Source organism: Vespula vulgaris, chromosome 1, assembly GCF_905475345.1.
Source record: "Vespula vulgaris chromosome 1, iyVesVulg1.1, whole genome shotgun sequence".
In the NCBI taxonomy this organism is placed as follows: Eukaryota; Metazoa; Arthropoda; class Insecta; order Hymenoptera; family Vespidae; genus Vespula; species Vespula vulgaris.
In genome coordinates this window covers 16,077,758-16,102,333 of record NC_066586.1, presented here as the reverse complement: position 1 = coordinate 16,102,333, position 24,576 = coordinate 16,077,758, and the positions used below count along the sequence as shown (strand labels likewise).

The 24,576-nt window shown below is 33.6% G+C and overlaps 2 protein-coding genes across 9 annotated transcripts; one reads left to right on the top strand and one right to left on the bottom strand.

Moving 5' to 3' along the window:
- Nucleotides 1-56: 56 nt before the first annotated feature.
- Nucleotides 57-24,539, bottom strand: LOC127062650 (SUN domain-containing ossification factor). 8 transcript variants are annotated; one of them, XR_007781177.1, is made up of 8 exons: nucleotides 23,974-24,539; nucleotides 23,458-23,638; nucleotides 23,094-23,212; nucleotides 8,617-9,257; nucleotides 6,451-8,372; nucleotides 4,883-6,169; nucleotides 3,637-3,791; nucleotides 57-774 (listed from the first exon to the last, which is right to left on the bottom strand). XR_007781177.1 is itself a non-coding variant. In XM_050991255.1 (7 exons), exons 1-7 carry the CDS (start codon nucleotides 24,030-24,032, stop codon nucleotides 727-729), a joined length of 4,257 nt encoding a protein of 1,418 aa, XP_050847212.1. In that variant the 5' UTR covers nucleotides 24,033-24,539; the 3' UTR covers nucleotides 57-726. The 8 variants fall into 8 exon arrangements, 7 of the variants coding, with proteins under 7 accessions (XP_050847212.1, XP_050847244.1, XP_050847252.1 ...); XM_050991255.1 differs by lacking the exon at nucleotides 3,637-3,791; XM_050991265.1 differs by lacking the exon at nucleotides 57-774 and having other exon boundaries at nucleotides 2,960-3,791.
- LOC127062777 (uncharacterized) lies at nucleotides 16,177-18,888 on the top strand. Its single transcript, XM_050991505.1, has 3 exons — nucleotides 16,177-16,477; nucleotides 16,763-16,930; nucleotides 17,407-18,888. Exons 1-3 carry the CDS (start codon nucleotides 16,388-16,390, stop codon nucleotides 17,608-17,610), a joined length of 462 nt encoding a protein of 153 aa, XP_050847462.1. The 5' UTR covers nucleotides 16,177-16,387; the 3' UTR covers nucleotides 17,611-18,888.
- Nucleotides 24,540-24,576: the final 37 nt, after the last annotated feature.

Genomic DNA, 24,576 nt, shown 5'->3' with positions numbered 1-24,576 from the left:
TATAATTAATAATTTACATATTCTAAATTGTATAATAATTGACTGAATACGTAATATTACATTTATTTTTGTAAAATGATTTATATGTCATTTTGCTATTTTTTGTAATTTTTTTTCTTTTCATTTTACCAACATATTCCATGTGACACGTACTGTTTTGATTTACAACAATCTAACTTTCGCTTACTCCAATGTACATACATGATTTTTTTTTAAATCGTTCAAATCGGTGAGAATAAGCGGTCAGTTAATCTAGAAGTAAATGTTTTTTCTCTTATTAAACATAACTATCTATTGTGATTGAACTAATCTTAACTAATTCTTTTATAATGTTGTTATTTCAGTTTTCAAATGCTATAACATTACATATCAGGCTTATTTGAAACGATATCACTTAAAGCTAATTGTTGATGTTATTTTAGCTCGTTTTTGTGCATAAAATTTTGATGATAAATTATTTATTTCGTATATTATGTTAGAAATTTATCATGGCTTTTTTCTTTTTTTTTTAAAGGTCATCTTCAAAAACAGACTTTTTAAAAAATCATTTATAATTATTTATAATGACCAAAGAATATGTAATACATATTCTCCGAGGATCCTCCGAGGATTATATGCACAAGAACGGACTTTTTGAAATGACGTATATAATCATTACGATATTATCGCTTTCATTATATTTACACATAATTGCAAATATCGCACAAATATTCGAAGCATAGTATATTATCTTGATCTATCTGTGTTTGAGCTTCGAATCATTTGAACAGCTTGCTAAGAAAAAATAAAACAAAAAAAGAAAAAAAAAATACAATATAATCACACATTAGATATTACAGACTAGGCAAATAATTGTTTCGAAATGACGTAGCTCGACGTTCCTTAGATGTAATAGTCTTAATAACGCGAGTTTATTATATTTTTTGTTTAATAAATAATACACGTAACTTCTCTAATATAAGCAAATATTAAATACATTAAGCGTAAATATTATATTCGAGAGTTACTTCAATACTTCATTGTTATCCATATACTCACATGTCATTAATCGATGGAATCCTTTTTTTAATAATCCAATTAAAAATTTTAATATATTTCTACCAAGATTGTCTAATACCATTTGAATTATTACCATCGATAAAAGTCACCGAACAAATTTCATAATAAAATAACATCGTATTTTATATACAAACCATTATAAATAAGATGAAATATAATTTTTAAATAAATTCGATCAAATCGATTTTTATTTTATAACAAATATTGTAAATAAAGAGAAATACTTCTCAATCTGTACATTTTTCGTGCGATTAAGTACAGTCATTACGATAGAACAATATAATTGTTATAATCAATTAAATAAATTCATAGGTAAAATATACATATATGTATACACACATATATATACATACATATATATACATATATATATATATATATATAGGAATAAACAGTGCTATCTCACTAAACTGAATAATTGAAAGTCGAGCTTCGCATCTTTATCACATGTAGTGAACATATATATATATATATATATATATATATATATATATATCAGCGAACATTAACAAAATAAAAGTGATTATGAAAATGATAATAAGCAATTACGATGAATATATGATTATGAGTATATACTTTTACGATGATCGGAGACATAATGATCGATTTTTTACTTTAGCACTGTACGCTTAAATTCATGTATCATTTATTGATGTATATTAAGATGATTATCTATATCTATAGTATATATATATATATATATACTCGAATGAAACTCGAGAATCGAGAATCGATCGAGTATACAGCACGTACTCTCATCTTCATTCATTATTATCTTAGAATCTTTAAATGCACATTAAGTAATAGGACACGTCTTGGTTAAAGTTTAAGTAATTCTGAACATTCTTCCTTTCTTCCATTCTTTTTTCTCTTTCTCTCTCTCTCTGTTTTCTTATTTCACTTGGAAATTACGCTTCCACCACTGTCATTCTTCACAAGTTAAAGGAGTGTTTTATCACAGCTCGTTTAAAAAATTTTTTTATCTTATTTTGTATTATTATTATTATTACTATTATTATTATTATTATTATTATTATTATTATTATTATTATTATTATTATTATTCTCTCGTTTTACCAAATACGAAATGCTGGCACGTTATTTCTTTGTGTGTCCGAGATATTCTTTGCGATAGTCTGTTAATAGAATTAAAGAAATCCAACATTTATACGAGATAAACATTTATGAAATTTTTTTTTTCAATAGGTTTTAAGATTCATAAGAAATTTGTTAAGAATGAGATTAATGACGGTAGATGAATTTTCATTGGGTCTAGAAAAATAAAATTGTAAAAAAGAGAGGGAAAGCAGAGGAAGGGGAAGGAAACAGCAAATGAGACGATTACGTAACATTGCTGGAAGACATTGATGGATTTCTGTAAAAGAAAAAAGAACAAAAATGAAAAGAAACGACAAACATGAGCTCGATTAAAAGAATTACAAAATAAGTGCAATTATATTAATTTACTATTGTTCTATCGATATATTGATCTATCGCAAAGCAATCGTCGATTTTTCACGCACACCTTCTGACTTAGAAGTTTCAATTACGATAAGATAGTTAAGGAAATCAAGATGGATTTTTTTAAAGAATTTATATGAAAGGAAAAAGAAATGTATGTATGTATGTATGTATGCATGTATGTATGTATATGTATATGTATATGTATATGTATATGTATATGTATATATATAAATCAAAGTCAACATTTACGACACAAAGAATGTATATAAACGCATATTATAATAAATATGTTTATACGATCAGAAAGATCTGTTCTAATGAAATCGATATTGAATAAATTAAAATTGTAATTTTATATAAACGATTCTGGGATATATATATATATATACATACATACATACATACATATATATATATATATATATATATATATATATATATATCGATCCGTATTTATTACGATTACAATATCCGTCGATAATTAGTCTATCTAAATCGGTCACATTCATAAGTTTTAATTTTTTCCATTCTTGTTTATTTACTAACATTAACTCGAATAATAATCGTCAATCGTCTTGGTATAAATGTCTCGATATTTAAGAGCATCACGATCCATTCCGTTGGTCAACAAGGATTTTGTTTATTTATTTATCTATCTACGTTAATCTAAATATCTATATAAAGATCACTGGTTTACTTTTCTTCTCTTAACGACAAGTAATTCAATCTTTCGGCTGTTTAAACCGCAACCTCGTTTTATCGAGAGTTTTATTTCACTCTCCTCCTCGCATCTCTCTACCTAATTCTCTTCGTTAATTATAACAATAATTATTAGAAGCGAGAGAGAGGAAGAGATCAACGCGACTACGATATTATATTTAAGATTTTTAGTCAAATTAAAAAAAAAAAGATAGCTATAGACATGCGTTAAAAATTTGCCAAGTCGATTATGTTTTTTTCTATGACGAAGATAAATGACATAAAAAATTATAGGTTTTTTGCAAATGCTAATATGTATGTATAAAACAATAGTCATCTTCTATATGTTCTATTTAACAATTCTAAGCGGATACTGCATTAAAAATGACAAGATATTATGAAAAGAATACTCACATTTTAGAAATTCTTAAGACACGCTTCTATATGATAATATATTTCCTTTGGAGTAATTTTAGAAATTTACTAAAGAATTAAATTATTCTGTATCGTTTCCATCTTTGAATAAAGTATTTGGAATATTAACGTATTTGGTGGGTATTTCGGCGAGCCTGAAAAAATGTTAAAAGAAAAAAAAAAAGAAACGATATGTATATATATATCTATGTATGTATATATATATATACACACATATATGTATATATACCGAATGGAATTGAAAAGAATATTTCTAATGTCTCTCTAATTTGTGATAATTTTCTAATCACTGACTATATATGACTAATCGCTGCAAGACATTTATATTTTATCGAAGTTTTTTAAACTATAAATCTATTTTGAAAAAATTTTACTTTGTTTTTAAATATATGAGGAATTATATGCATACAAGATGTAACAAAATTACACGACAAAACTTCACGAATGAATTTTTCATATATAGAGAAAAAAATAGATTTTATCTAGATCAATATGAATCTGAAAATGCTTAATTTCTGAGTTATAAAACTTCCAAGTATGATCTTAGAGCACTGACATTCTCAAAACCATAAAAGAAACGTATTGACGCGAATTCAATCATTTGAGTAAATTCATCAACGCAATAGAATGAATAACAAAGACATAATATATGTAAACTCCAACAATATCTAACAAGCTTCAAAGCTAGGAATTTTGGAGCATTGTTCGTAACTCGATGGGACGATGAGCTAAGACCTCTATTCAAGTAAAAGATGTATCGCAATTCCAACAAATAAACATAATTGCAGTACACTAAGATAACGCTTGAAAGTCTCCTAACTAAAAATTTAAGAATTAATTTTAATTAATGTTGATAGAACAAATTTTTTGTCTTCTCTACATATGAGGTATTCATCGCTACAGTTTCGCCGCGTAGTTTTATTACACCCTATATAAGTCTTTTAGCTGTTTTATCTCATTAAACATATGAAAGAAATAATGACTTTGTCGATACTTGATCGACGACACATCGATAGAGTCCATAGGACCCAGTATACTTTAAAACCATAAATAATTTGACTTTACCGTCAGAAAAAAAAGAAAAGAAAACAGAAAAATGAAATCTGAATATGTTTGCGAAGAAAGACGAGATAATTCATTCCGACAATTATTTTTTCGAACAACTAGCAGGTCCGTGGTATCACACACTGGCAAGGATCTACTTCAATCAAAAAATCTTTCTCACCATCTTCTTTAGACCGCTACTTTTCTTCTCTTTTTTCCACGAAGTCGGAGTAACGCTACTACTTCTCGATTCGTCACTTTCATCCAATAAACCGTTCGCAGCACTACCGTTTACATTGCCAACCTGTACCAAAAGAGTTCTCGACGTCTCAGGAGATTCCTTATGAGACGATCTATCGCTCGAAGAATTTCCCGAATTAGTTTCCCATTTTTCTTCTTTACTACTTTGCTGTGTTTGGCCAGAGTTGTTAATCGAACTTCTCTTTTTTCTTGCTCCTAAAGCTGTCTTCATGAAGGACGGAGAACTTAGTCTTCCTTCCTTCAATATCCCACCGTACTTGGAAGAGCCATTTTTGGAAAAATCAGTAGTCTGTGAGGTAGAGACAGGTATGATAGATCTATCAGGATTAATTGAAAACAAACGTGTCTCGATAAAATCATTATCTTCTGAACGACTAAGCATAACATTACTTTCACGAGTCGTTTCCGATTCTTTCATACTATAAATCATTTTCTCTTCATTGGTCAGTCCACTTGTGATATTCGTCATGTATTTCGAGTCTTTGACTTGGCTATGTTGAACTTGTATCTCTTCGACTTTCGGTGGATCAGTGGACGAAGCTCTTTTCGTTGAAACGAACGTATTCGTCGGTGGTACAAGACTCGAAGTACTTTTATATTTGATCGCTTCCCGTTTTCCTTCAATACCAACAACGATCTTTGCATTTGCTTCCTTCTTACGTTTCCTTTTTCGTTCCTTTTTGGTTTCGTGGCAGTGATCGTCGATCATAAGATCGTGATAAGTGGTTGAAATATGAGAGGCGATCTCACTGGGTCGTCGTTTCTTGATCTTTTTGCTAATAGCTGAAGCGTTCGGTAGATTTTCAACACTTTTTCTACGTGCTGTATTTTTCTTGGACGTTGCCTGTTCTTCGTCTTCCTCCTCGTAATCGGTGGCTCTTCGACAATAAGAAAGGATAAGAATAACCACGAATACTTCGAGGCAAATGAGAAGAGCGTGTTGGCCAATAGCAGAGAATCTTCCACGCCAACTGTCTCGATCATGTAGAATCGATTCGACCGATTTCGAGAGTACTGCGATCTCTTCTCGTAAAGCAGCGATTTCGTCGAGTCTCTTTAAATCACGTTCCTCACCTTTTCTCGACTCCTCGCTCATCGCCGTTATAGCACGTTCCAAAGAACGTTGCATTTCTTCCACTTGCTTCTTGTAACGTCGACTCAGCTCCTCTAAATATTGACCGCTCAGAGACATGTTCCTTTCGAGTGCCTGTCAAATGAAATTATATTTAATAGAGAAGAGATATTATTTTCTTTTGTCATATAATGCGCTTACCTGTATAGAGTTTAATCGTATATCTTAATTAAATCCTTATCAGATTAAATGGAAAGTATTATGAGACTTTGAAAATATATGCATTAAAAAAATATTTAAAACTTTTTTTTATATAAAGATATTCAATATATACTTCGAAAATTTTATCATTTTCAAATCTTTTAAATTGATCACATTATTCGTCTCATTTTTAGTTAAACGAAGCTATCACTGACCTTGATTCTATTGGATAACCTGAGGAAAACTGACTCTTTTTGCTGTGGCGTCGTACTTGCAGTCGGTTGCGCGTTCGAGGCAGCAGCCGGTCCGTTTTGCAAATTGATCGCATCGTTTTCTAAGTCCTTCAAATCCGAAAGCAATGTGTCAAAATTCAGATGATCTTGAGAAGATAATTTCCCTTCTTGTTCACTAGGCTCTCCCTTCCCTTTACCATCAATTTCCACTTGTTCCAATTTCTTCGTTCCAACGTTTTCACTTTTCTCTGTCCTTTCAGTTCTACTCTGAGTAATAGTTTCACCGGATTCAATTAGAGTTGAAGGAAGATTGTTATTGATTTCTTGAGTAACGTAATTTGCTATTGGGACACTAGTTACAGTTTGAGTTGCCGTTTCGGTTGCTCCAAAGATCGACAATTCTTCAACGACTTTCAACGTTGGTGTTGGTAAATTTTTAACAAGCGGTGCAGTTGTAATAATTTCACCTTGTAAAGTCTCTTCCGCCGTTTCTTTGCTAGGTTCCAAACTAGATAAAGATGGCTCTTTTCTTCCTAGATCCTCTTTGCTCAAAGTTTTTGTTGGTTTTATTTGTAAAGCCAAACTCTCGCTGCTGGATAAGCTCCCGACTAATGTTGAAGTCGTAGAGTCCAATTTTTCATTAGAAGATTCTTGACGTTGTTTGGTATCCTTCGGAGATGTCACAGATGTGGTAGTGATTTGTAATGGAGGGGATACCATAGGAAGGTCGGTGCTCTTATCGGTGATTTCCGCTTTTAATATAGTATCTTTCTGCGTCACGTTCTCCGATTCACTGCCAGGGATCTCGTAGCTAGTGTTCATCACCACTTTGCGTTCTTTCGTTGCCAATACGTTGCAAAGCGCGACTATGTACTCAGGCTTGAAGACGGAAGAGAAAAATGTTGCCTGAAGATTTCTTGCCTTACTTTTTGATCTGCTTCCATTTTCTTCCTTCGTTCGATCGATCGAGGATATATCGATACCATGATCGGCACATAATCCATCTTCTCTAAGAGTCTCGTTCACCAGATGGTTCTTCAGAAGATCGTCCAATTGTCGATCCCTGCAGCCGACCAATTGAAAAACTTTGGCAAATTTTTGATCGGAACATTTAGGACAGAGAATGGTATATCTAGGTGTGGTACAACTGTCGTAGGAATTTTCTAATATGGTGCCAGAATCGATGCTCTGTTGAATCTTCGTTATGTTGTTCCCAGTCAAGTCGCTAGACTTAACCAGAACTTCTGCAGCTTTTTTAACGATACTGAGAACGGCGTCCCTAGCGCTACCAAAGAGATTCGAAGGAACACCGTCGGCATCAAGTACCTCCTCTTCGTCGTTGTCCTCGTCGTCTTCGGCATCAGAACTCGATTCCCTTGATATCTGATTCTCCGTTTCCGTTTCGAGTACCTCGAACTCGCTCGTACCGTAAGCACGAAAGAGAGAAATCGGACAAAAATGTTCGGAACCGTAATGAGATTGAAGTTCCACTTTGATAAATTGTCCAAAGAGTTGAGGATGCAATGCGAAGCTTTGAATGTCTCTCTCGTCTTTCGCGGTGAAGTGACCAACCGGACTCCAATCTCGCGTTGGAAAACGATCGCTAACGTAAACGGAGAATTCCTTTGGCGACGAACTAAACAGTTCGAAATTTGCCAACTCGATTTTCTTTGCCTGAATAGCTTCACAGAGTTCTACCACGAACCAGACGCGTGAGGTACAAGTATTCAACATGTACTCGTCCCTCGTGGCAGCCAATACGCTTTTAGCGTGTTGAGCTTCCGGATTAACAGCAACGATCTTCGCACCGCAATCCGGAGAAGCATAGTTCTTCGAACGGACCTTCATACCGCCCATACCTCGACCTGGTCCTCCTGGATTTTGCACCGAGGCGTTTGGATGTGCTGCAAGTGTATACCAGTGGTCAATTGAATATCAAACGAAATTGAAAAGTACTTGGGGGAAATCAGGTCTTGCCCCATCCAAGAAATAAGAGTATATAAGATAACAGTCAGAGCAATGGATCCCAAGTATGCAGTTGTGTAATCTAATAAATCACTTTAATTTCTAGAGTGAATAGTCAATTAGAACACATGCCACTTAATCTACGTTGAATCCAAGTCGAATCATTAGAGATTCGATACTCACTCTTCTTCTTTTCTGCCTCCTCCAATCGTTTCTGTGCCCATTCGCTAAAAGATGGTATATCCTCGTGCGAGTCGGATGGCCCGGATGCAACGAGACCATCGATGATCACTGCAGCAGCCACGTCGTCCCTATTGCCTCCACTGATCAATCGAACTCTCGCTGCGGTATCGTTCAACTCGGATGCAGTCCCAAAAGCTTCCTCGACTTTGGCCAAATCTTCCGGTAGCTCGACTTCTTCCTCCTCCTCCGATCGAACTTCTGATTGAACGGCATCGACGGCATCCACTGCGACCTTTTGTTGCTCAGCTCTGACGACCACCACGATGTCAGCAGTTTTCTCGTTAACATTTCTTCCATGCGGTGTCCCATGCAATCCCAGAAGTTCATCCTCGTCCGACAAAATATTCGTATCGTTATCTTCTTCGATACTTTCTTCCTCGATCGTTGAAGGACTCGGTATCTGCGTGGATGGTTCAGCATCGTGTATATCCTCGGGATATCTCCTATCATTACTCTTCGTACTCGAATTCTTTACGGACGAATGTGAATCGAGTTCAATTTTTGGCTCAGCTAGGTTCTGCAATTCTGCTGCTGCTGTATCCACCAATGTCAATACAACTGCTTGCCCAGTCTCCGAAATTCTGCGAATAGAGTATCTGTTTTTCTCATGTTCTATTTCAAATAAATGAATTATTCTTGTAGATAAATACGACAATAAAAAAAAAACAGAAGAAAAAAAAAATAATACAAAATTATAGAAACGAAAGGACACATTGAATATTTCCTGATCTTCTTAAATTAATGATACTTTCAAATAGGAAAAAAGGTTAACACCGATAAAGATCGCAATCGATAAAGATCGTTTGATGATAATGTCCTCACCGATCATAGAGGCAGGTAGGGACGCACCACAAGGCTGCTACTACCGTTAAATAAAGTGCGGCAGCTCGTAGGAGATACCTTAGCTGTCCCCCTGAATCATCGACCCAGTATAAAGGACATTCGCCTTGGTCCTTCACCATACCCTTGGCCATGTCCTCCTTAGATCGAAGGACCTCCGACGATCACGGATTTGTCATCATTTTAATTTCTATTTTCTTCACCTTTCCCGTTTAGATCTTGATCATCGATCTTAAATTTTTTTTCAAGTTCAACTCTTTTAGTCGACATTGTTTTAAAAAATAGTCGAATAGATAGATATTTATTGTTTGGTAACGAAGAAAAGTTGGTTATCTCGCTGAAACGATCAACTGATCGTAAAATTCAATTTAAGTACAGTCTCGAACGTAGTATATAACAAATGAGTCATCTATTGATCGATTTGAAAGGTCGTACGAATTATCTATCCTAAATCAATTTCTTCGAGCAAACTAGTTTATGATTATTTAATCATGTAATCGAGATATTAAGCTCCAAGTAGTTGTAATAAATTGACAGAAAATATTGCATAGAAAATGGATTATGAAAGAACAAGGAAAAAAAATATATATATATATAGAAAGAAAAAAAGAACAAAGATATGAATGTACCTCGCTAGGTTGGATGCGAAGGAGACTTTAAAAACGTAGGACAGCTACCGTGAATGGTAAGAAGGTCATCGATAGTTTCACGGTCTACCGAACGTTTTTCAATGGTCAATCAATCCGGTTTGCGAGTCGTGAGCATCAACGAGAAATTACTCGCTTGATGTTAGCCGAGATAGACTCGTATAATTTATGAGCCTGAGGTGCCAACCAACTAAACTTTTTGATACGATAATTTACAAAGACGTTGATATAAATTCTTTAAGATAACGATCTCAATACAGTTGTTTCAGTAAATGTTCATTAACTTGTTACAGATTATATTAATCGAAAAGTTCTATTGCAGAAACAATAGTGAAACTATGAGCATGCACGAAGGTACAATGCCGGTTATAACTATTTAACGGATTTAATGAGAAAGAAATATATAAAGTAAGTATGAGGAATACAAGCGAATGCAATTAAGAGGAATTTTAAAGAATATTTTTTGTTCTTTTTTTTTTGTTTTGTTTTCTTTTTCTTTTTTTCCTTTTCCTCAGAAATTACTCGTCAAAGACGAGATTAGCCGGTTAGAGTCTCGTTACTTTGACAAACGAACGTTTGGAAGTAAACGGTGACAAATCGACGACTCGTTCCTGTATCGAGTGTCCTAACGAGCCCAACTAACGCTCACTCAGACTCCTACTTCTAAACATGGTCAAATCGGCTTGGAAAATCGAGAACGTCTCGTTCACCGAGTCCTGATTCGACGGGACAGGGGAAATCGCTTTAGAAAGACGAAGGAACATAATACATCGAGATACCTGATCACTGTTGCCATGCGAGAGAAATAGAGAGAGAGAGAGAGAGAGAGAGAAAGAGAGACTACCGGATTAGAAAATAAAAATGGAACTACATGAAAGTACTTGAACGTTTCTTCCCTCCTGTTTCATTTCCCCACCTTCCTATGTGGCTCGATTTTAGCGAGAGAGCACCTGGACACGCTCGTTTACAGAGAGAATAATCTAATCCAGGATGAAAGTATCGCCGGTGGAAGCGTTTCTAATAAGCTTCCTCCTCTCGTGTGGTGTACATACTCGTCGCCACGAGAAAAATCACCAACCGCGCGTGCATTTATTCATTTTAACAAGACAGCCAATCAACTCTAAGTGACTACGCAGAAATACTCGTTCCGTTTTATGGATCCCGATGGCCTATCGGAAGAGTATAGGATATATATCTCCTGTTCGATCTCGTGCGATTTATCGGACGTAAACCTGTCTCCGTTTTAATTGTCGGTGAAAACGCGTTCGGAACGAATTCATAGTCTATGCCGTTTTCTAATACTTATTTCTCTTACCTACGTTAAAATGTTTATGGAGTCCTTAAAGAGAGAGAGAAAGAGAGAGAGAGAGAGAAATGTGAGAAATACACACGAGAGATCGATTAACGAGTTGTGACTTTAATCTCAAGTTAATGTCTAATCATCGATAGGAAAGTTTGCTTCAAACGACAAGACTAGAATATCTCGTCTAGAAATGTGGGTTAATCTCATCATAGAAATCTTTGATAATTCCCGAATAGATTTGGCTCCTCGTTGAACTTTGTAATTGTTCATAAGGAGATAAGCGGATTTAAAAGCTTGATTTTTTGATGAAAAGAAAAAGAAGATAAATTTTGTTTAAATAAAGATTAGAGATGACTCTTATAAAACACGCATCTATTTAAGCTGGAAAAAGAAAAGATACTCGACCGATTAGTTTATGCTGATAGTTTAAAATTGTCCTTTCAAAAGAGTAGAAAAAAATATTATCCTTAAAATAGGAAGAATATATATATATAAAAGAGAAATGAAAATGTTCTTCGCCCGCACACATCCGCATATGTCTGCACACGTCCGCATACGTCCCTTTTCCTGTAGACCGAAGAAAAAGGAACAAGACACTTTGGTCTTCTCGCGACATGGGCGCGGTGAGAGATCGACCCACGCGTAAAGTAGACCATTGTAGTCAAATAAAAATAAAATTCCTTATGGTTAGGAACGTTTCGAGGAGGCGGTACTGTGCTCGCGGCTAGGTCGAAGCACAACTATCGGCTTCCATCGTAGAGAAGCCGAGAAGTCGATCGATCGAAGTACGCGATTACTTAACGACCGCCGTTAAACCGCGTTCCTTTGAAAGAACCACTATTACTCAGAGAAAGCCTGATTTACATTCGAACGGTGGAGATAAATCAGACGGGCGAGATGGTAGGCGCAGAATTCCAAAAATTTATCAACTATAAACTTGCAACGAGATCGGGCAGCGCACCCAATTCCTCTATTCTCTAGTACTCACTTCGAGATATTGTTGCAACATCGATGTATTTTTTCACACGAAAGAATGACATCGTGGGTCGAATTGTCGACATCGAACGATATCGCCAACGATTTCTTCAATATACCTACGAAAAAGAGAGAGAGAGAGAGAGAGAGAGAGAGAGAGACGTTCCCCGTCAAACATGCAAGGCGGTTCATGCGTTTCCGCTTTCGCTCGTAATGGATACTTCCCACTGATTTTCGAATCACTAGGTACCCAACATTGATTGCGTGTCGACCACGATTGATTGGGAGTCAATTTCAAAATTTGTCGATTATCTTTTTTTTTATTTGTTTTTTTTTTCTTTTCAACGATTCTTCCTTTCTTCCCTTTTATTACGAAGAGGAATTGGATTAGGAAATATAAAAAGATCGAGAAAGCTTACGAATTGGGTTACCGTTATTGCAAATCCCACCAAGTCGTTATTCACGTGCATACACGTTAAATAATAACATACAGCAATGTCGTCGTTGTCGTAGTTGTCGTCGTCGTCGTCATCGTCGTCCCGGCTTACGTAAAAATTCAGTTGACCTAGAAAGGATAAAAATGCTTCACCGTGTATCCACATATATATATATATATATATATATATATATATATATATATATATATACACACGTAGAAATACTCAAGGAAAAAAAAAAGGTCGTTGGGTACACCACCGCCATTGGCCTTTGACGTCCTCGAAATGAGCTTTTTAGAAAGCTCGCTCGGCATCGATGCAAAGAGGACAAAATTTCTTAAGCGTCGATTTTACAGCTTTTCCTTTCTTATCCTTTCTTTCCTCCGAACATTTATTTCAATGTATGATAAGAACATATAAAAATTATATATGCATTCTATTGAAGTTATTACGTTAGGATCGATCGTCAATTCATTTCGAAAGCAATTATTCGTAGTTTATTGAAATAGAAAGAAAAAAGGGAAACAGAAAGAGAAAGAGAAAGAAATAAACCAGCTCGACTTTTTTCTCAAAATGAATAATGTCAAGCGATTTTTTTAATTTTTATTTTCTTTTTCCTTTTTTAATATATTATTTCCAACAGCTTCTCCCATCCATATTCGATTTATCATGGACGTCCAGCGTATTTCACTTACTCCCCGACGAACACAATTGCACTTTTGTTACGGTACGCTGACGAAACGCGGTATCAAAATCGTTCGCCGTGAAAATTGGTAGATCGTGAGGTAGTAGACTTTAAAATTTGAATATTGACATAAATTTTCGTTATCTGATTTTATCCTGTTCAATTGTGGATAAACGTAATCAATAATAAACAATAAAAAAAAGAACAAAACAAGAATTATATTTTTCGAATATTTTATTTAAATAAGAATAAACGTATGTACGAAATTTCTTTTCTTATACTTAATCTTATTGATGTTATCGTTAATATTTTCGATCCAACGAATGTCAACAATAGTAAGATATTATAAATGTTAGGAACGAAATAGCCAAAATTGATTAGTTCGGCATCGATGTCAAGTTAAATAAAACTGAGAAAACAAGGAGAATTATTGTTAAGATAGAATATAAAAGGTAAAAGACGTATCTCTCTCTCTCTCTTTCAATAAATAATACCTCATCGTAACTCAAAGCTTGATTTCTCCATTTTACTTGACTATTTCCATCTGCCTGCGGTCGTTTCATGGTGGTCTATGTACGCGAACTACAAACTTCTTTGCAATTTCTGTTTCACGCGTTTCCGTAATCGCCGTGTCGTGCATACTAGTTCACCAACTATATAGTTTAGCTTCGTTCGAAAGTCGTTCGTTGAACGTTAAGTTTGTCTCGGACACTTTTATCAAAGAAATTGGATGTCGTTCGGAGAGACACGTACGTCCGATGCATCGTAAATCCATTACACTGTGACGTTCCTAAAAGATGACAGAATTGTCCTGCGAATAGTACATCAAGATGAGAGGAAATCAAATAAAAAACTTTCTCGCGATAACATTATTTTTTCATACTTTTCATACTTTTCATATTTTTCATTCCGTCGCTCGTCCGTCCAATGATTAGGTGTTCGAACAAATTATTTGGAAATTGAATTCTTCGTTATTTCGAAATTGAATTCTTTGTTATTTCGAAATTAAATTCTTCAATATTGAATTCAACGAACGAATCAAAAGAAAAGAAGAAAAAAAAAAATTAGAAATACGAGATAAAAAGAGAAAAAAAAAACATCACAAAATACATGTTATGAACGAACGAACGTACCGTTTTAAAAAACAAAAACAAGATACAAGATAAACGATATGATTCTCTTGTTTATTACTGCAATATTTTGTTAAGAAAAACATAACGTGAGTCATTGACAAACAAATTTGAATCGTATATCATGTCATTCTTATATATCTACTTTTTCAAGATTAAGTTAAAAATAACATAATAATCAGAATGTTCGAAGTTAAAAAGAAAAAAAAAGAAAAGAAAAGAAAAGGAAAAAGAAATTTAGAGAAAAAAAAAGGAAATTATAAAATACGATAAAGAGAGAAGAAACGTGCGTCAGTCCAGAAAAAACACGAAGGTCTATATGGGTCTCTCTCTCTCTCTCTCTCTTTCAAGGGATCGGCCCACATTCAATCTCGAGTTCATGTCCCGAATGACACCATAGTCGTAGCAAAGTACGGTAAGAATTATCAAAGCATTGGAGATAGTGAAGGAATAACAAAAGAATAGTACGAAAGAGAGGGAAGTAAAAAAGAGAAAGAGAGAAAGGAAGATAGAAAGAAAGAAATACAAGGAGGAGGTCAGAACTCGGAAGGACCGATGACGAGGCACGATTAATTAAGAATGTGACAATGAGAGATGAATGTAGGTGTTGGTTTGCAGAGCGCGCGCGTGTCAACTCGCTTTTATGCGATTCGGTGCATAATATGAAACAAGAAGGTGGTTCGCATTTCAGGGCTACGATGTTCTATCTACGATTTTTTTTATTATTTCAGCAAGAGTAGAAGATGCATGTTATTCAATCGAATATATATTTTTATTTTTTTATTCCAATTTTTTCAATTTTTTTTTTTTTGAAAATGAAGAAAATATTAATGGGAAAAAAATGAAGAAAGAACTTCGCTCTAAATAAATCCTTTAAAATGTAGATTAAAAACTATTGTGAATTTTGAATTACACTGACTGTATATGTAAAACAGTATATAAAATTCAATTAACTGACACTATGGAAAAGCGATTTGGTCAAGCACCATCAAAAGGAACATCGTTATGAGGATAGTCCTAATGAGAAAGGATTTCAACTGGTTGCAAAGTTTGCAACTTAATCGAGATACTGAAAAGTTCCTGAGTAACCTGAACCTTCACATCGAATCATTCTCGACGAAGTCTTCAATTTCATTAACTTTAGTAATATCTGGAATATATATATATATATATATATATATATATATATATATATATATATATAAGAAATAGATTTAAAAAAAGAGAAAGAAAAGAAGAAAAAAAATTAAATCGATGTACATTAATATATGTATATACATTATATTATGTTAATTATTATATATTCGAATAACTATTTTCGATAAATTTTGATATAAAAAACCTAAGAAAATAATAAAAAATGTTCTAATATCTTGGATCTAAGGTTGAGTACCAAAAACGTTGCAATTGCGAGTTAAATGCACTTAGATGGCAAGGAAGTGGGGACTTACTCTAGTTAACGTAAATCGTATACCATCGCTAGTCTTACGCGACTAGATGCGACTAGATAGTCGGCTCTTGAAAGACGACGATTCGCAAACGATCTGGGCGTTGTTTAGTTCGCCGTAAAAGTGAGAAAGCAAGAGAGAAAGAGAGAGATAGAGAACGTCGGAAAATACAAGATTTTTGTTGGTGAAACAATCAGAAGTGTGGGACTAGATTTTTATAATCTTTAAGTTAATCGTGAGAGGAAAATGCCGGAAGAAAGCGAAAAACCATCTTTTTCATCGAGACTTCAAAAATATCTCAAGGAGGCTCCTTTCTTCTGTAAGATCATCGAACTTGTAAGTGTTACTATAGCCATATTGATTATTCTCTCTCTCTCTCTCTCTCTCTCTTTCTCTCTCCCTCCCTCCCTCTCTTTCTCCCTCTCTCTCTCTCTGTCTGTCTATTGATTTCAATTGATTTCTTTTAAATATATTTCCTCGTCATTCCAAAATCTTTATTCGTGATTTAATTACATTTAATATTATATAATAAACAAAAAAAAACACTTTTGCCTAAAACTATGACCAAAAAAAAAAAAAAACAAATACGTTTTCCATTAAATAAACAACTGGATTTTTTAGATCTTATGCATCATATCAATTGGTCTGATAGTCAATCCTTTCAATGAGATTCATCGAGAAGACATAGATCACGTCGCTATTGTCTACGTATCTCTCTGCGGCTATATTTTGATAAATGCTATCATCATCCTGTGCCATTTACTTGGTGACCGTATACCGAAGAAAACGGTAAGTGTATATTGTAAGTGTAGTACTCTCTATTATTCATAGTTTTACGTGTTTTTATTTTGAAAAAATCACGATAATCCTTCGACAACCCTTCATATATAGAAAAAAGGAGATCACGAGTATAATTCTCTCGTTGATACTACAATTTCCGTTCTAGTCAACGAGGACACGGGCCTCCTGCGAGTACAAATTATTCAAATTTGATTGAGAAATGTGCTCTGCTAGCTGGAAACGTGTAGTTCATCGCGCTTGTTCGATAGTAATGTTCCGTTATATCCTCTTGTTTTCTGAAGGACAAACAATCTAAATTTAGAATTTCCGAGGACGTATTCTATAAAAATATATTTCAAATAAAAAGGTATGCAGCGGAAGTGAAAAGAACAAAGTTGAATTGATAAAAGAAAAATTTAATTAAGACGAGACGATTAAGTCGATTTGAGAAAGATTATATCACAAGGACCATTTTTATTTTACAGGCTATAGCATTTTCCGTGATGGGGGCGGTACTTTGTCTTATAGCCGGCCTTGTCCTGATTCGTGACTGGACCGAGTTCCCCAACAATTTGATATTCCGATATGTCGAGCAATACAGCGATCAGATGATCTCGAGTGGAGTTTTCGTTATTATTGCGGCAATCGTTTTCGCCTGTGACATATATTTCATTAACAAGTACTATTAAAATCTTTACCGCTAAATGAAATGAATCAACGAGCATTGATCTCTAAAATGTGAAGACATTTTCAAACTTCTTTATATCTCGCATTAATTGATCCACTAACTTTTGTAAACTCATGATAATATTATTATCACCAATGCAAAGTTAACATAGACAGAGAAAAACAGAGAAAGAGAGAGAGAGAGGAAGAGGGAAAGGGAGAGAAAGTATGTGTTTTAGATAAAATTCAATTTTCTCAAGAATCTAACGATTACGTGATAGAACGAAACAATTATTCGAATTATTTGATTTAGAAGTTTCAGAGAAATATTTAGCTCTTATAATTCGCGAAATGCGGACTATACTTTCGAAACGAACTACACGTTATTGAAGATATTATTACGAAGTATTGGGAACATGGATGATAAGAATTTGTTATCTAGTTCGAAGAGAAAATAAAAATAAGGTAGATAAATCAACGAAATATTGCGACAACTTGTTCGATATATGTATGTAAGTAGTGCGACAGTGAAACAAGTTGACGTGTGGTCAGACCGACAAAAGGTGACCACACGAAAGCTCGCGTAGAGCGTATCATAATCTGTTTCTATATATATGTGTATGTATATATACACACACAACACACAACAAATAGACATATACACAAAACAAAGTTCAAAGTTAAAATAACTTGATATTATAAGAAAACAACAAATTTAGAATCGCAGTATTTAACTAATCTAAATAAAAAATAAGAAATTCAACGTTGAAATAATTTGATATTATAAGAAAATAACAAAGTATCCGGACTTTTCGGCTTGAAATCGAAGGACTTTTCAAGTATCACAATATCTACAGAATGAGGGCGAAGTAAACTGTTACTAACTTTTGAGTATATTACTCTGAAAGTAGAAGAAGAAAAATTTTGTAAGATTCTCTCGTTGGATACTGCAACTTTGAAAACTGAGAGCGATTCTACGCTCTTATCGATCCAAACGTCGAAACATGTCTTCCGCAATATACATACTACGTCTATATATTTCGAAAATATAATACGTTCTTCTTAGTAGAAACGAGTTTTTCGTTTCTTTATCGATTCGAAATGTAGACTCCTGTAAAAGATAAATATTTAAGTTGCTATTAAGTGTTAATAACAATACACGTGTGATGACACATTCGTGATTTGCCGATACTTTTGATAAACGATTGACGATTTATTATCGTGCAAGGTATACACAGATAAATGTACGTGTGTATATATATATATATATATATATATACATACATACATAGATGCGTACACAATATATCCTATGAAGGTAAGTATCGTAGATGTAATTACTAAACAAGAAACATGAAACTCGGCCGCAATCGAGTACATTGATAAATCATAATTAAAATAATAGTACTGCGTTCGTCTTCTATCTCGACAACGAACTCCGGTTCGAATATCGATGTAATAATAATGATTTTGAAGATCGACGAGAAGATCTTAATTTTTCAACGAAAATTACTCGGAACATGATACTAGAAGGAAGCTTTTGAAACGTCTGGTAAAGTATAATTTTCATATGCTTAAAACAAAACAATTTCTTATTTACAAATGTATTTGGAAACAGATGGATCTATTATTGTTAATATTATTTCATCGATAGATGACGCAATTGTATTTTTCGAACGTTCGAGAGATACTTTATGATATTTAGAAGATTTTAACATTTGGAAGAGGTAAAAAAAAAGAGAGAGAAAAAAAGATAGAGAAAAAAAGAGAGAAAGAAAAAAGATACAGAACACTGATTGTTGCCTACCAAACTCACCAATACCGGTTCCACTTATAATATTCCAAAATTGAATTTTGCCACCTGTAACCGGCTTGTTTCACTTAATCTCACGAAAAATATACACTTTTCTTACACTCTCGCATCTTGAGATGCTATGAACTCTTTTCTCCGCATTCGGAAAGTAGATAAGAAGAATGAAAACATCTACATCGGTAGACGTCCTTACATCGACTGATGTCCTCCCTCGAGCGGCGCCTCGAACGACCCTTCGCAGTGGCACCCCCACCCCTATCTCACACCCCACCATGGCTAACAGCGCCACGCCGCCGCCACTATCGCTCTCCGCCCACATTTTACTCCATTTACAGCATTTCCTCCCTCTTCGAAGCAGTCGCGACTTTCTTTCTTGTTTCTTCCGATGCTTTCTCGTATCCTTTTCGTCTCGTTCTTTCGAGACTGAATACCCTATGAGACAGTTTTTTTTCTATCTCCGAAAATTTATATCGAACTGTAATCTCTTTTATCTTTTTTCATTAGACCTATTATTATCCTTTTTCTACTTCTTTTTCTTTTCAAAGGCATACTTTCTTGAAAATATGACCGACCCAGAAAATGAAGACACGATAGATACGTTTAATCTAGGCTGTGAATGGATAACATAAATCTCGATACTCTCGATACGGAATTCGAGAAAGCGGTTAATTCATCGAAAGTCCACGATTCGTTATCGTTTCACTCTGTGAAATTTATGGAGGACATTTATGTGAAGTATCGAATTTTTTTTTTCTTTTTTTTTTGCTTGCATGGGTATGTATATATTCGATGCATATGTCTTTATGAATAAGTAAATTATCTCTCTTATAGGCATTTCAGTATAATTTTTTTATATCAATTTCCTCCAAGTAGTCGCACACATATTATCGATCTGGCTTCGTTTGATAATTGGTGCATCACACGTCTCTCCTACGATGCACCAAATATCCGATAATGCATCGGTGGAACGTAGCCAATGCAGTAACTACGACAAATGCATCTAGTGGCTATATTTTAATGTTTGATTCTTTTACAAATATATCGAACTAACATTAATCTTATGTTCTTTTCGTTACATTTTATCCATTTATATCATTTCAAGAAATTTGATTATATTATAAGTTAATGTATCAATAATCAAAAACAAGTATCGAAGTCACGATTAAATTCAACGGAGTCAAATCAAATCGATTAATTTTATTTCTTACGAATAAAAAAATCCTATTCATTATCATCGCCTTCTCTCTCTCTCTCTCTCTCTCTCTCTCTCTCTCTCTCTCTCTCTCTCTCTCTCTTTTTCTTTCTTTATTGTAGTATTCGAAATTATAAAATCGTTTATCAAAACAAATTCCACAAGGAAATATGTAAAAAGAAAGAAAGAAAATAACGTTTAAATCCTACATCGCGACAATGGGGCTTCGTTCTCGTCCTAAACATGACCCTACAAAGCCAGTTTGATTTTACACCCAAACACTTTGCGATGGCTTCTCTCTGGCATTTCCACGTGATTTTAATGTCACGCGCCTTACATCTCTATTCGATCGTTTAACCCACAGTTACCGCAACGTTTACTTATTACATAATACTTAAATAGGAATTTTCGAAAAAAATAAAATAAAAATATTTCTTAAATATACCTACTTACGAATTAACAAACAAATAAATAAAAAAAGAAAAATAAAAACCATGTCATTAAACGTTTCAATTTTATCGCATAAATTCACTCAGTATACAATTTACGTAGATAAGAATAATTCTTTGTAATTTCCGTTAAAAAGATATCAGTATCCATGGTATGCGATATTGAGTAACGACAGCTGTCAAAGCTAGTTTTATCGACTTTTCGATACTGGGATGCAGCTATAGAAATATCTAATATTGTTGTAGTACGCAACGTTCTCGTTCTAGGAACTTTTAACTCGATTTCGAAGCACCTTGAGAAAAGAAGGAAGATATCAAGCTTTAGCCTTTTAACCGACTCTCTCTCTTTTCTTTTTTATTTTTTTTTTCTTCCTTTCAACGGCTTTAAAGTAAATGTTAAATAATGAAGTAAATTCGAAACTTGGCGAAAGAAAATTACGAGTAAATCGCGTTATGTGCTTTTTCGTAAAAGCGCGCCAAAGTTTGAACATTGTCACTGACGACGACGATAACAACGATAACGGCAACGACAACGATGATAACGATGACGACGACAATAGTATTCCTTTCAAATCCAGTTCATTTAAATTGATTACCATATTTTTAATTAGCATAACGCGATAAAAGCGAATTTTTAAAGATACCTACACTTTTCACGTGGACAACTTGGATAAATAATAAAACCGTTTCTCTAAGAAATCATTCAAATAACCTGATAGTTATTAATAGAATCCGTGAAATATAAGCGCATAAGTAATTCAATATAACATGTCTATTAATGAGAATATACTATGGCACCTGTGTGACGCAGAAACATTACAACGCAACTTGGCAATCGCCATTTTCTTTCTCGTTGGAATAAATTACTCTTATAAATTATTCGACAAGTCTTTATACGTTATCGTATTTCCAGTCGATGAAAAACAAAAAAAACACTGCAACATTTAAAATAAATTGATTTAACGAAATCATTATACATATATACACAAGTGTATATCTCTACTTATAAAATTCAACGCGTATGTGACATTGATTACCGCGTACAGGAATAAAACATTGGCATTTCGCGTTTGTCTATATTTAGCGACGAAAGGGGCGCCTAATTTACTCTCTAACAATAAACGATATACTCGTACGTTAACAAGCGTAACACCCAGTGCCATTAACCGAAGAGAACAAGAGAGCTATTATGTCGATCAAAGTCGTTGTACTAACAGATGTAAACGATTCTGTGTACAATTTATTATACCTCCAAAACTTTGAAATGATCTCATAGAATTGCGAATGCTTAAACAAATTACAAATGCTCTTTCATTTACGATTATTATCAAAAACAACATCAATATTTATTTTCTATTTGTACTTTTTTTTTATCGCAATAAAAAGGTCTTGAAAGAGCGTAATTAATCTGTTACGCGAGCTTATTCAATATTCATAATTTCTCCCCACCTACCCACCCTACAATAAAAACGAAGAGGCAGATACGAGATAAGACGCAGGAGACGACTCGCGTAATTAAAGTCAAGAATTACGATATATGTCTGGTGAAATGTCTGAGTATCGAATGTCCGTAATGAAAGCGGAAACGCACTATACGATTTACAAGATTCCGTTCCAGAAGAAACGAAGCAGACTGATCATACGATTACTAAATCTATAGCAATAAAATAAAAATATTTTTAAAGCAGAAAAAAATAATATAAAAATAAAACTAATCTAAGATATTTTCATGTACGATTTATTTGATTTATCGTATATCAATCATCTCTGTTGGACATGATTAAAGGACGCGATCTTGTTATTGGATCTTGATCGGTGAAATGAATATTTTCTTATTATTTGATCATGTGGATTAACGCTTTTACGTTATGTGAAAAATATCAAAATTTCATCATAAGACGACGATTAATTTTTAGCGTCAAAATAAATGATATACTCGTAATAATGCGATCAAAACGTAAATAAGCGTAATAATTTATTAACTTTAATTGCCTTAAATAGATTAATTCGTTTAAAAAATGTGTTAAATTTTCAAGAAAAATAATGACTCACCCTTGCGAAAGATTAGGCTGTTGTATGATACTTTCTGCCATAATCTCCAAATCATTTTCCACACGATCATCCAATGTATTTACAGTATCAAAACTAGAAGTTACTTTGGTAGCACTTTCCTTAGAAAAATAAAGATATATATTCAGAATTATATAATAAACAATTATATAATATTACATAATATATATATATATATATATATATATATATATATATCTTAATAACAACTATATAACATTGCATAATGTATATATCATAATAAAGTTAATCAATTTCACAAATATACCCCTCATATTATTAATAATAAAGAATTATTTGCCAAGATCAAATCCTTTGCTCTTCAAATTTATATTCTAAAACATACCTCGAGAAATTCATTCTCTATTGCTGGACTTCGTACTTGAGCAATTGTAATCTCCGGTATCTCATACTTCTCATTTTCATCATTAGTTGTAAAATTGTCAAACATATATAGATTTCCATCATTTTCTATTCCTGTCCTATCTTCTGTACTTTCTGAAGCAACTATTAGAAATAACAGTCCACTGTAAGAGAAAAAGAATTACAATAACAAAAGAATTACATTTACTACCGTTCAAACTCTATTCATGATATAAAATAATATATGGTAGAGAATAAGAATATAAATAAAGAGGTTATATGACTTTGATTCATTGATAAATCAATGAATTCAAGAAAAAAGAAATCTTTTTAAAGAAAAGAAATTCGTTATTATATATGCAATGTGAATTTTCATATTTTTAATTTGGAGTGAGGATATATATGCATGTATATATATATATACATATATATATACACACATATATATATATTTCTTAAATTAAATATTAAAAATAAGTAAACAGTTCAAAAATCTTACCTAGACACAACCGATGTAAAAAGTAGTGCCCAATATACGAAAATCACACGAAACTTCATCTTTCCTTTCACAGAAATCTCATAATATAAATTGTGTTAAAATGTGCGCCGACCGAACATCCATGTTTTTTACGCATACACAATCATCACTACCACCACTACCACACCACTGCAAAAATCTGACGTGGTGCTACCAAAGAAAAACTTCCGGTGTTGAACGTGTCACATCGACCTTTCGAAACTCTGAAAATATTCACCGTGGCAAAAGAAAATATTTTATAACACGATCGTTCTTCATCCAAGGCTCGAAAACTCCGCGAAAGAGCAACATTTCGATCGAGATACACGCCTCCGTGTAAAAATGGTTTCTGACTACGTTCTAAACAGCTGATCACGTTGACGCATGCGCACACCGATTCCACACTCTACGCACACGCAATGTGAGCGTAAAGTTGCTACAATGATACTTATTCCATGAACGGTCAATATATCCTTTTTTTTATACTAATACAAACATTTTTAAATATAAGAATACAAATATGAAATAAGCAAAGATGTAACCACCGTTTACGATTCTACGTAAGAAACATGACTGTTATCATAA

What these genes read in the sequence shown, in the direction of transcription:
- LOC127062777 (XM_050991505.1), top strand. Translation starts at nt 16,388, where the DNA reads ATGCCGGAAGAAAGCGAAAAACCATCTTTTTCATCGAGACTTCAAAAA. An exon ending in TCTGTAAGATCATCGAACTT is followed by an intron (nt 16,478 to 16,762) that starts GTAAGTGTTACT and finishes TGGATTTTTTAG; the next exon opens with ATCTTATGCATCATATCAAT. An exon ending in ACCGTATACCGAAGAAAACG is followed by an intron (nt 16,931 to 17,406) that starts GTAAGTGTATAT and finishes TTTATTTTACAG; the next exon opens with GCTATAGCATTTTCCGTGAT.
- LOC127062650 (XM_050991255.1), bottom strand. Translation starts at nt 24,032, where the DNA reads ATGAAGTTTCGTGTGATTTTCGTATATTGGGCACTACTTTTTACATCG. An exon ending in TAGAGAATGAATTTCTCGAG is followed by an intron (nt 23,213 to 23,457) that starts GTATGTTTTAGA and finishes TATTTTTCTAAG; the next exon opens with GAAAGTGCTACCAAAGTAAC. An exon ending in GTAGCGGTCTAAAGAAGATG is followed by an intron (nt 775 to 4,882) that starts GTGAGAAAGATT and finishes ATTTTTTCTTAG; the next exon opens with CAAGCTGTTCAAATGATTCG.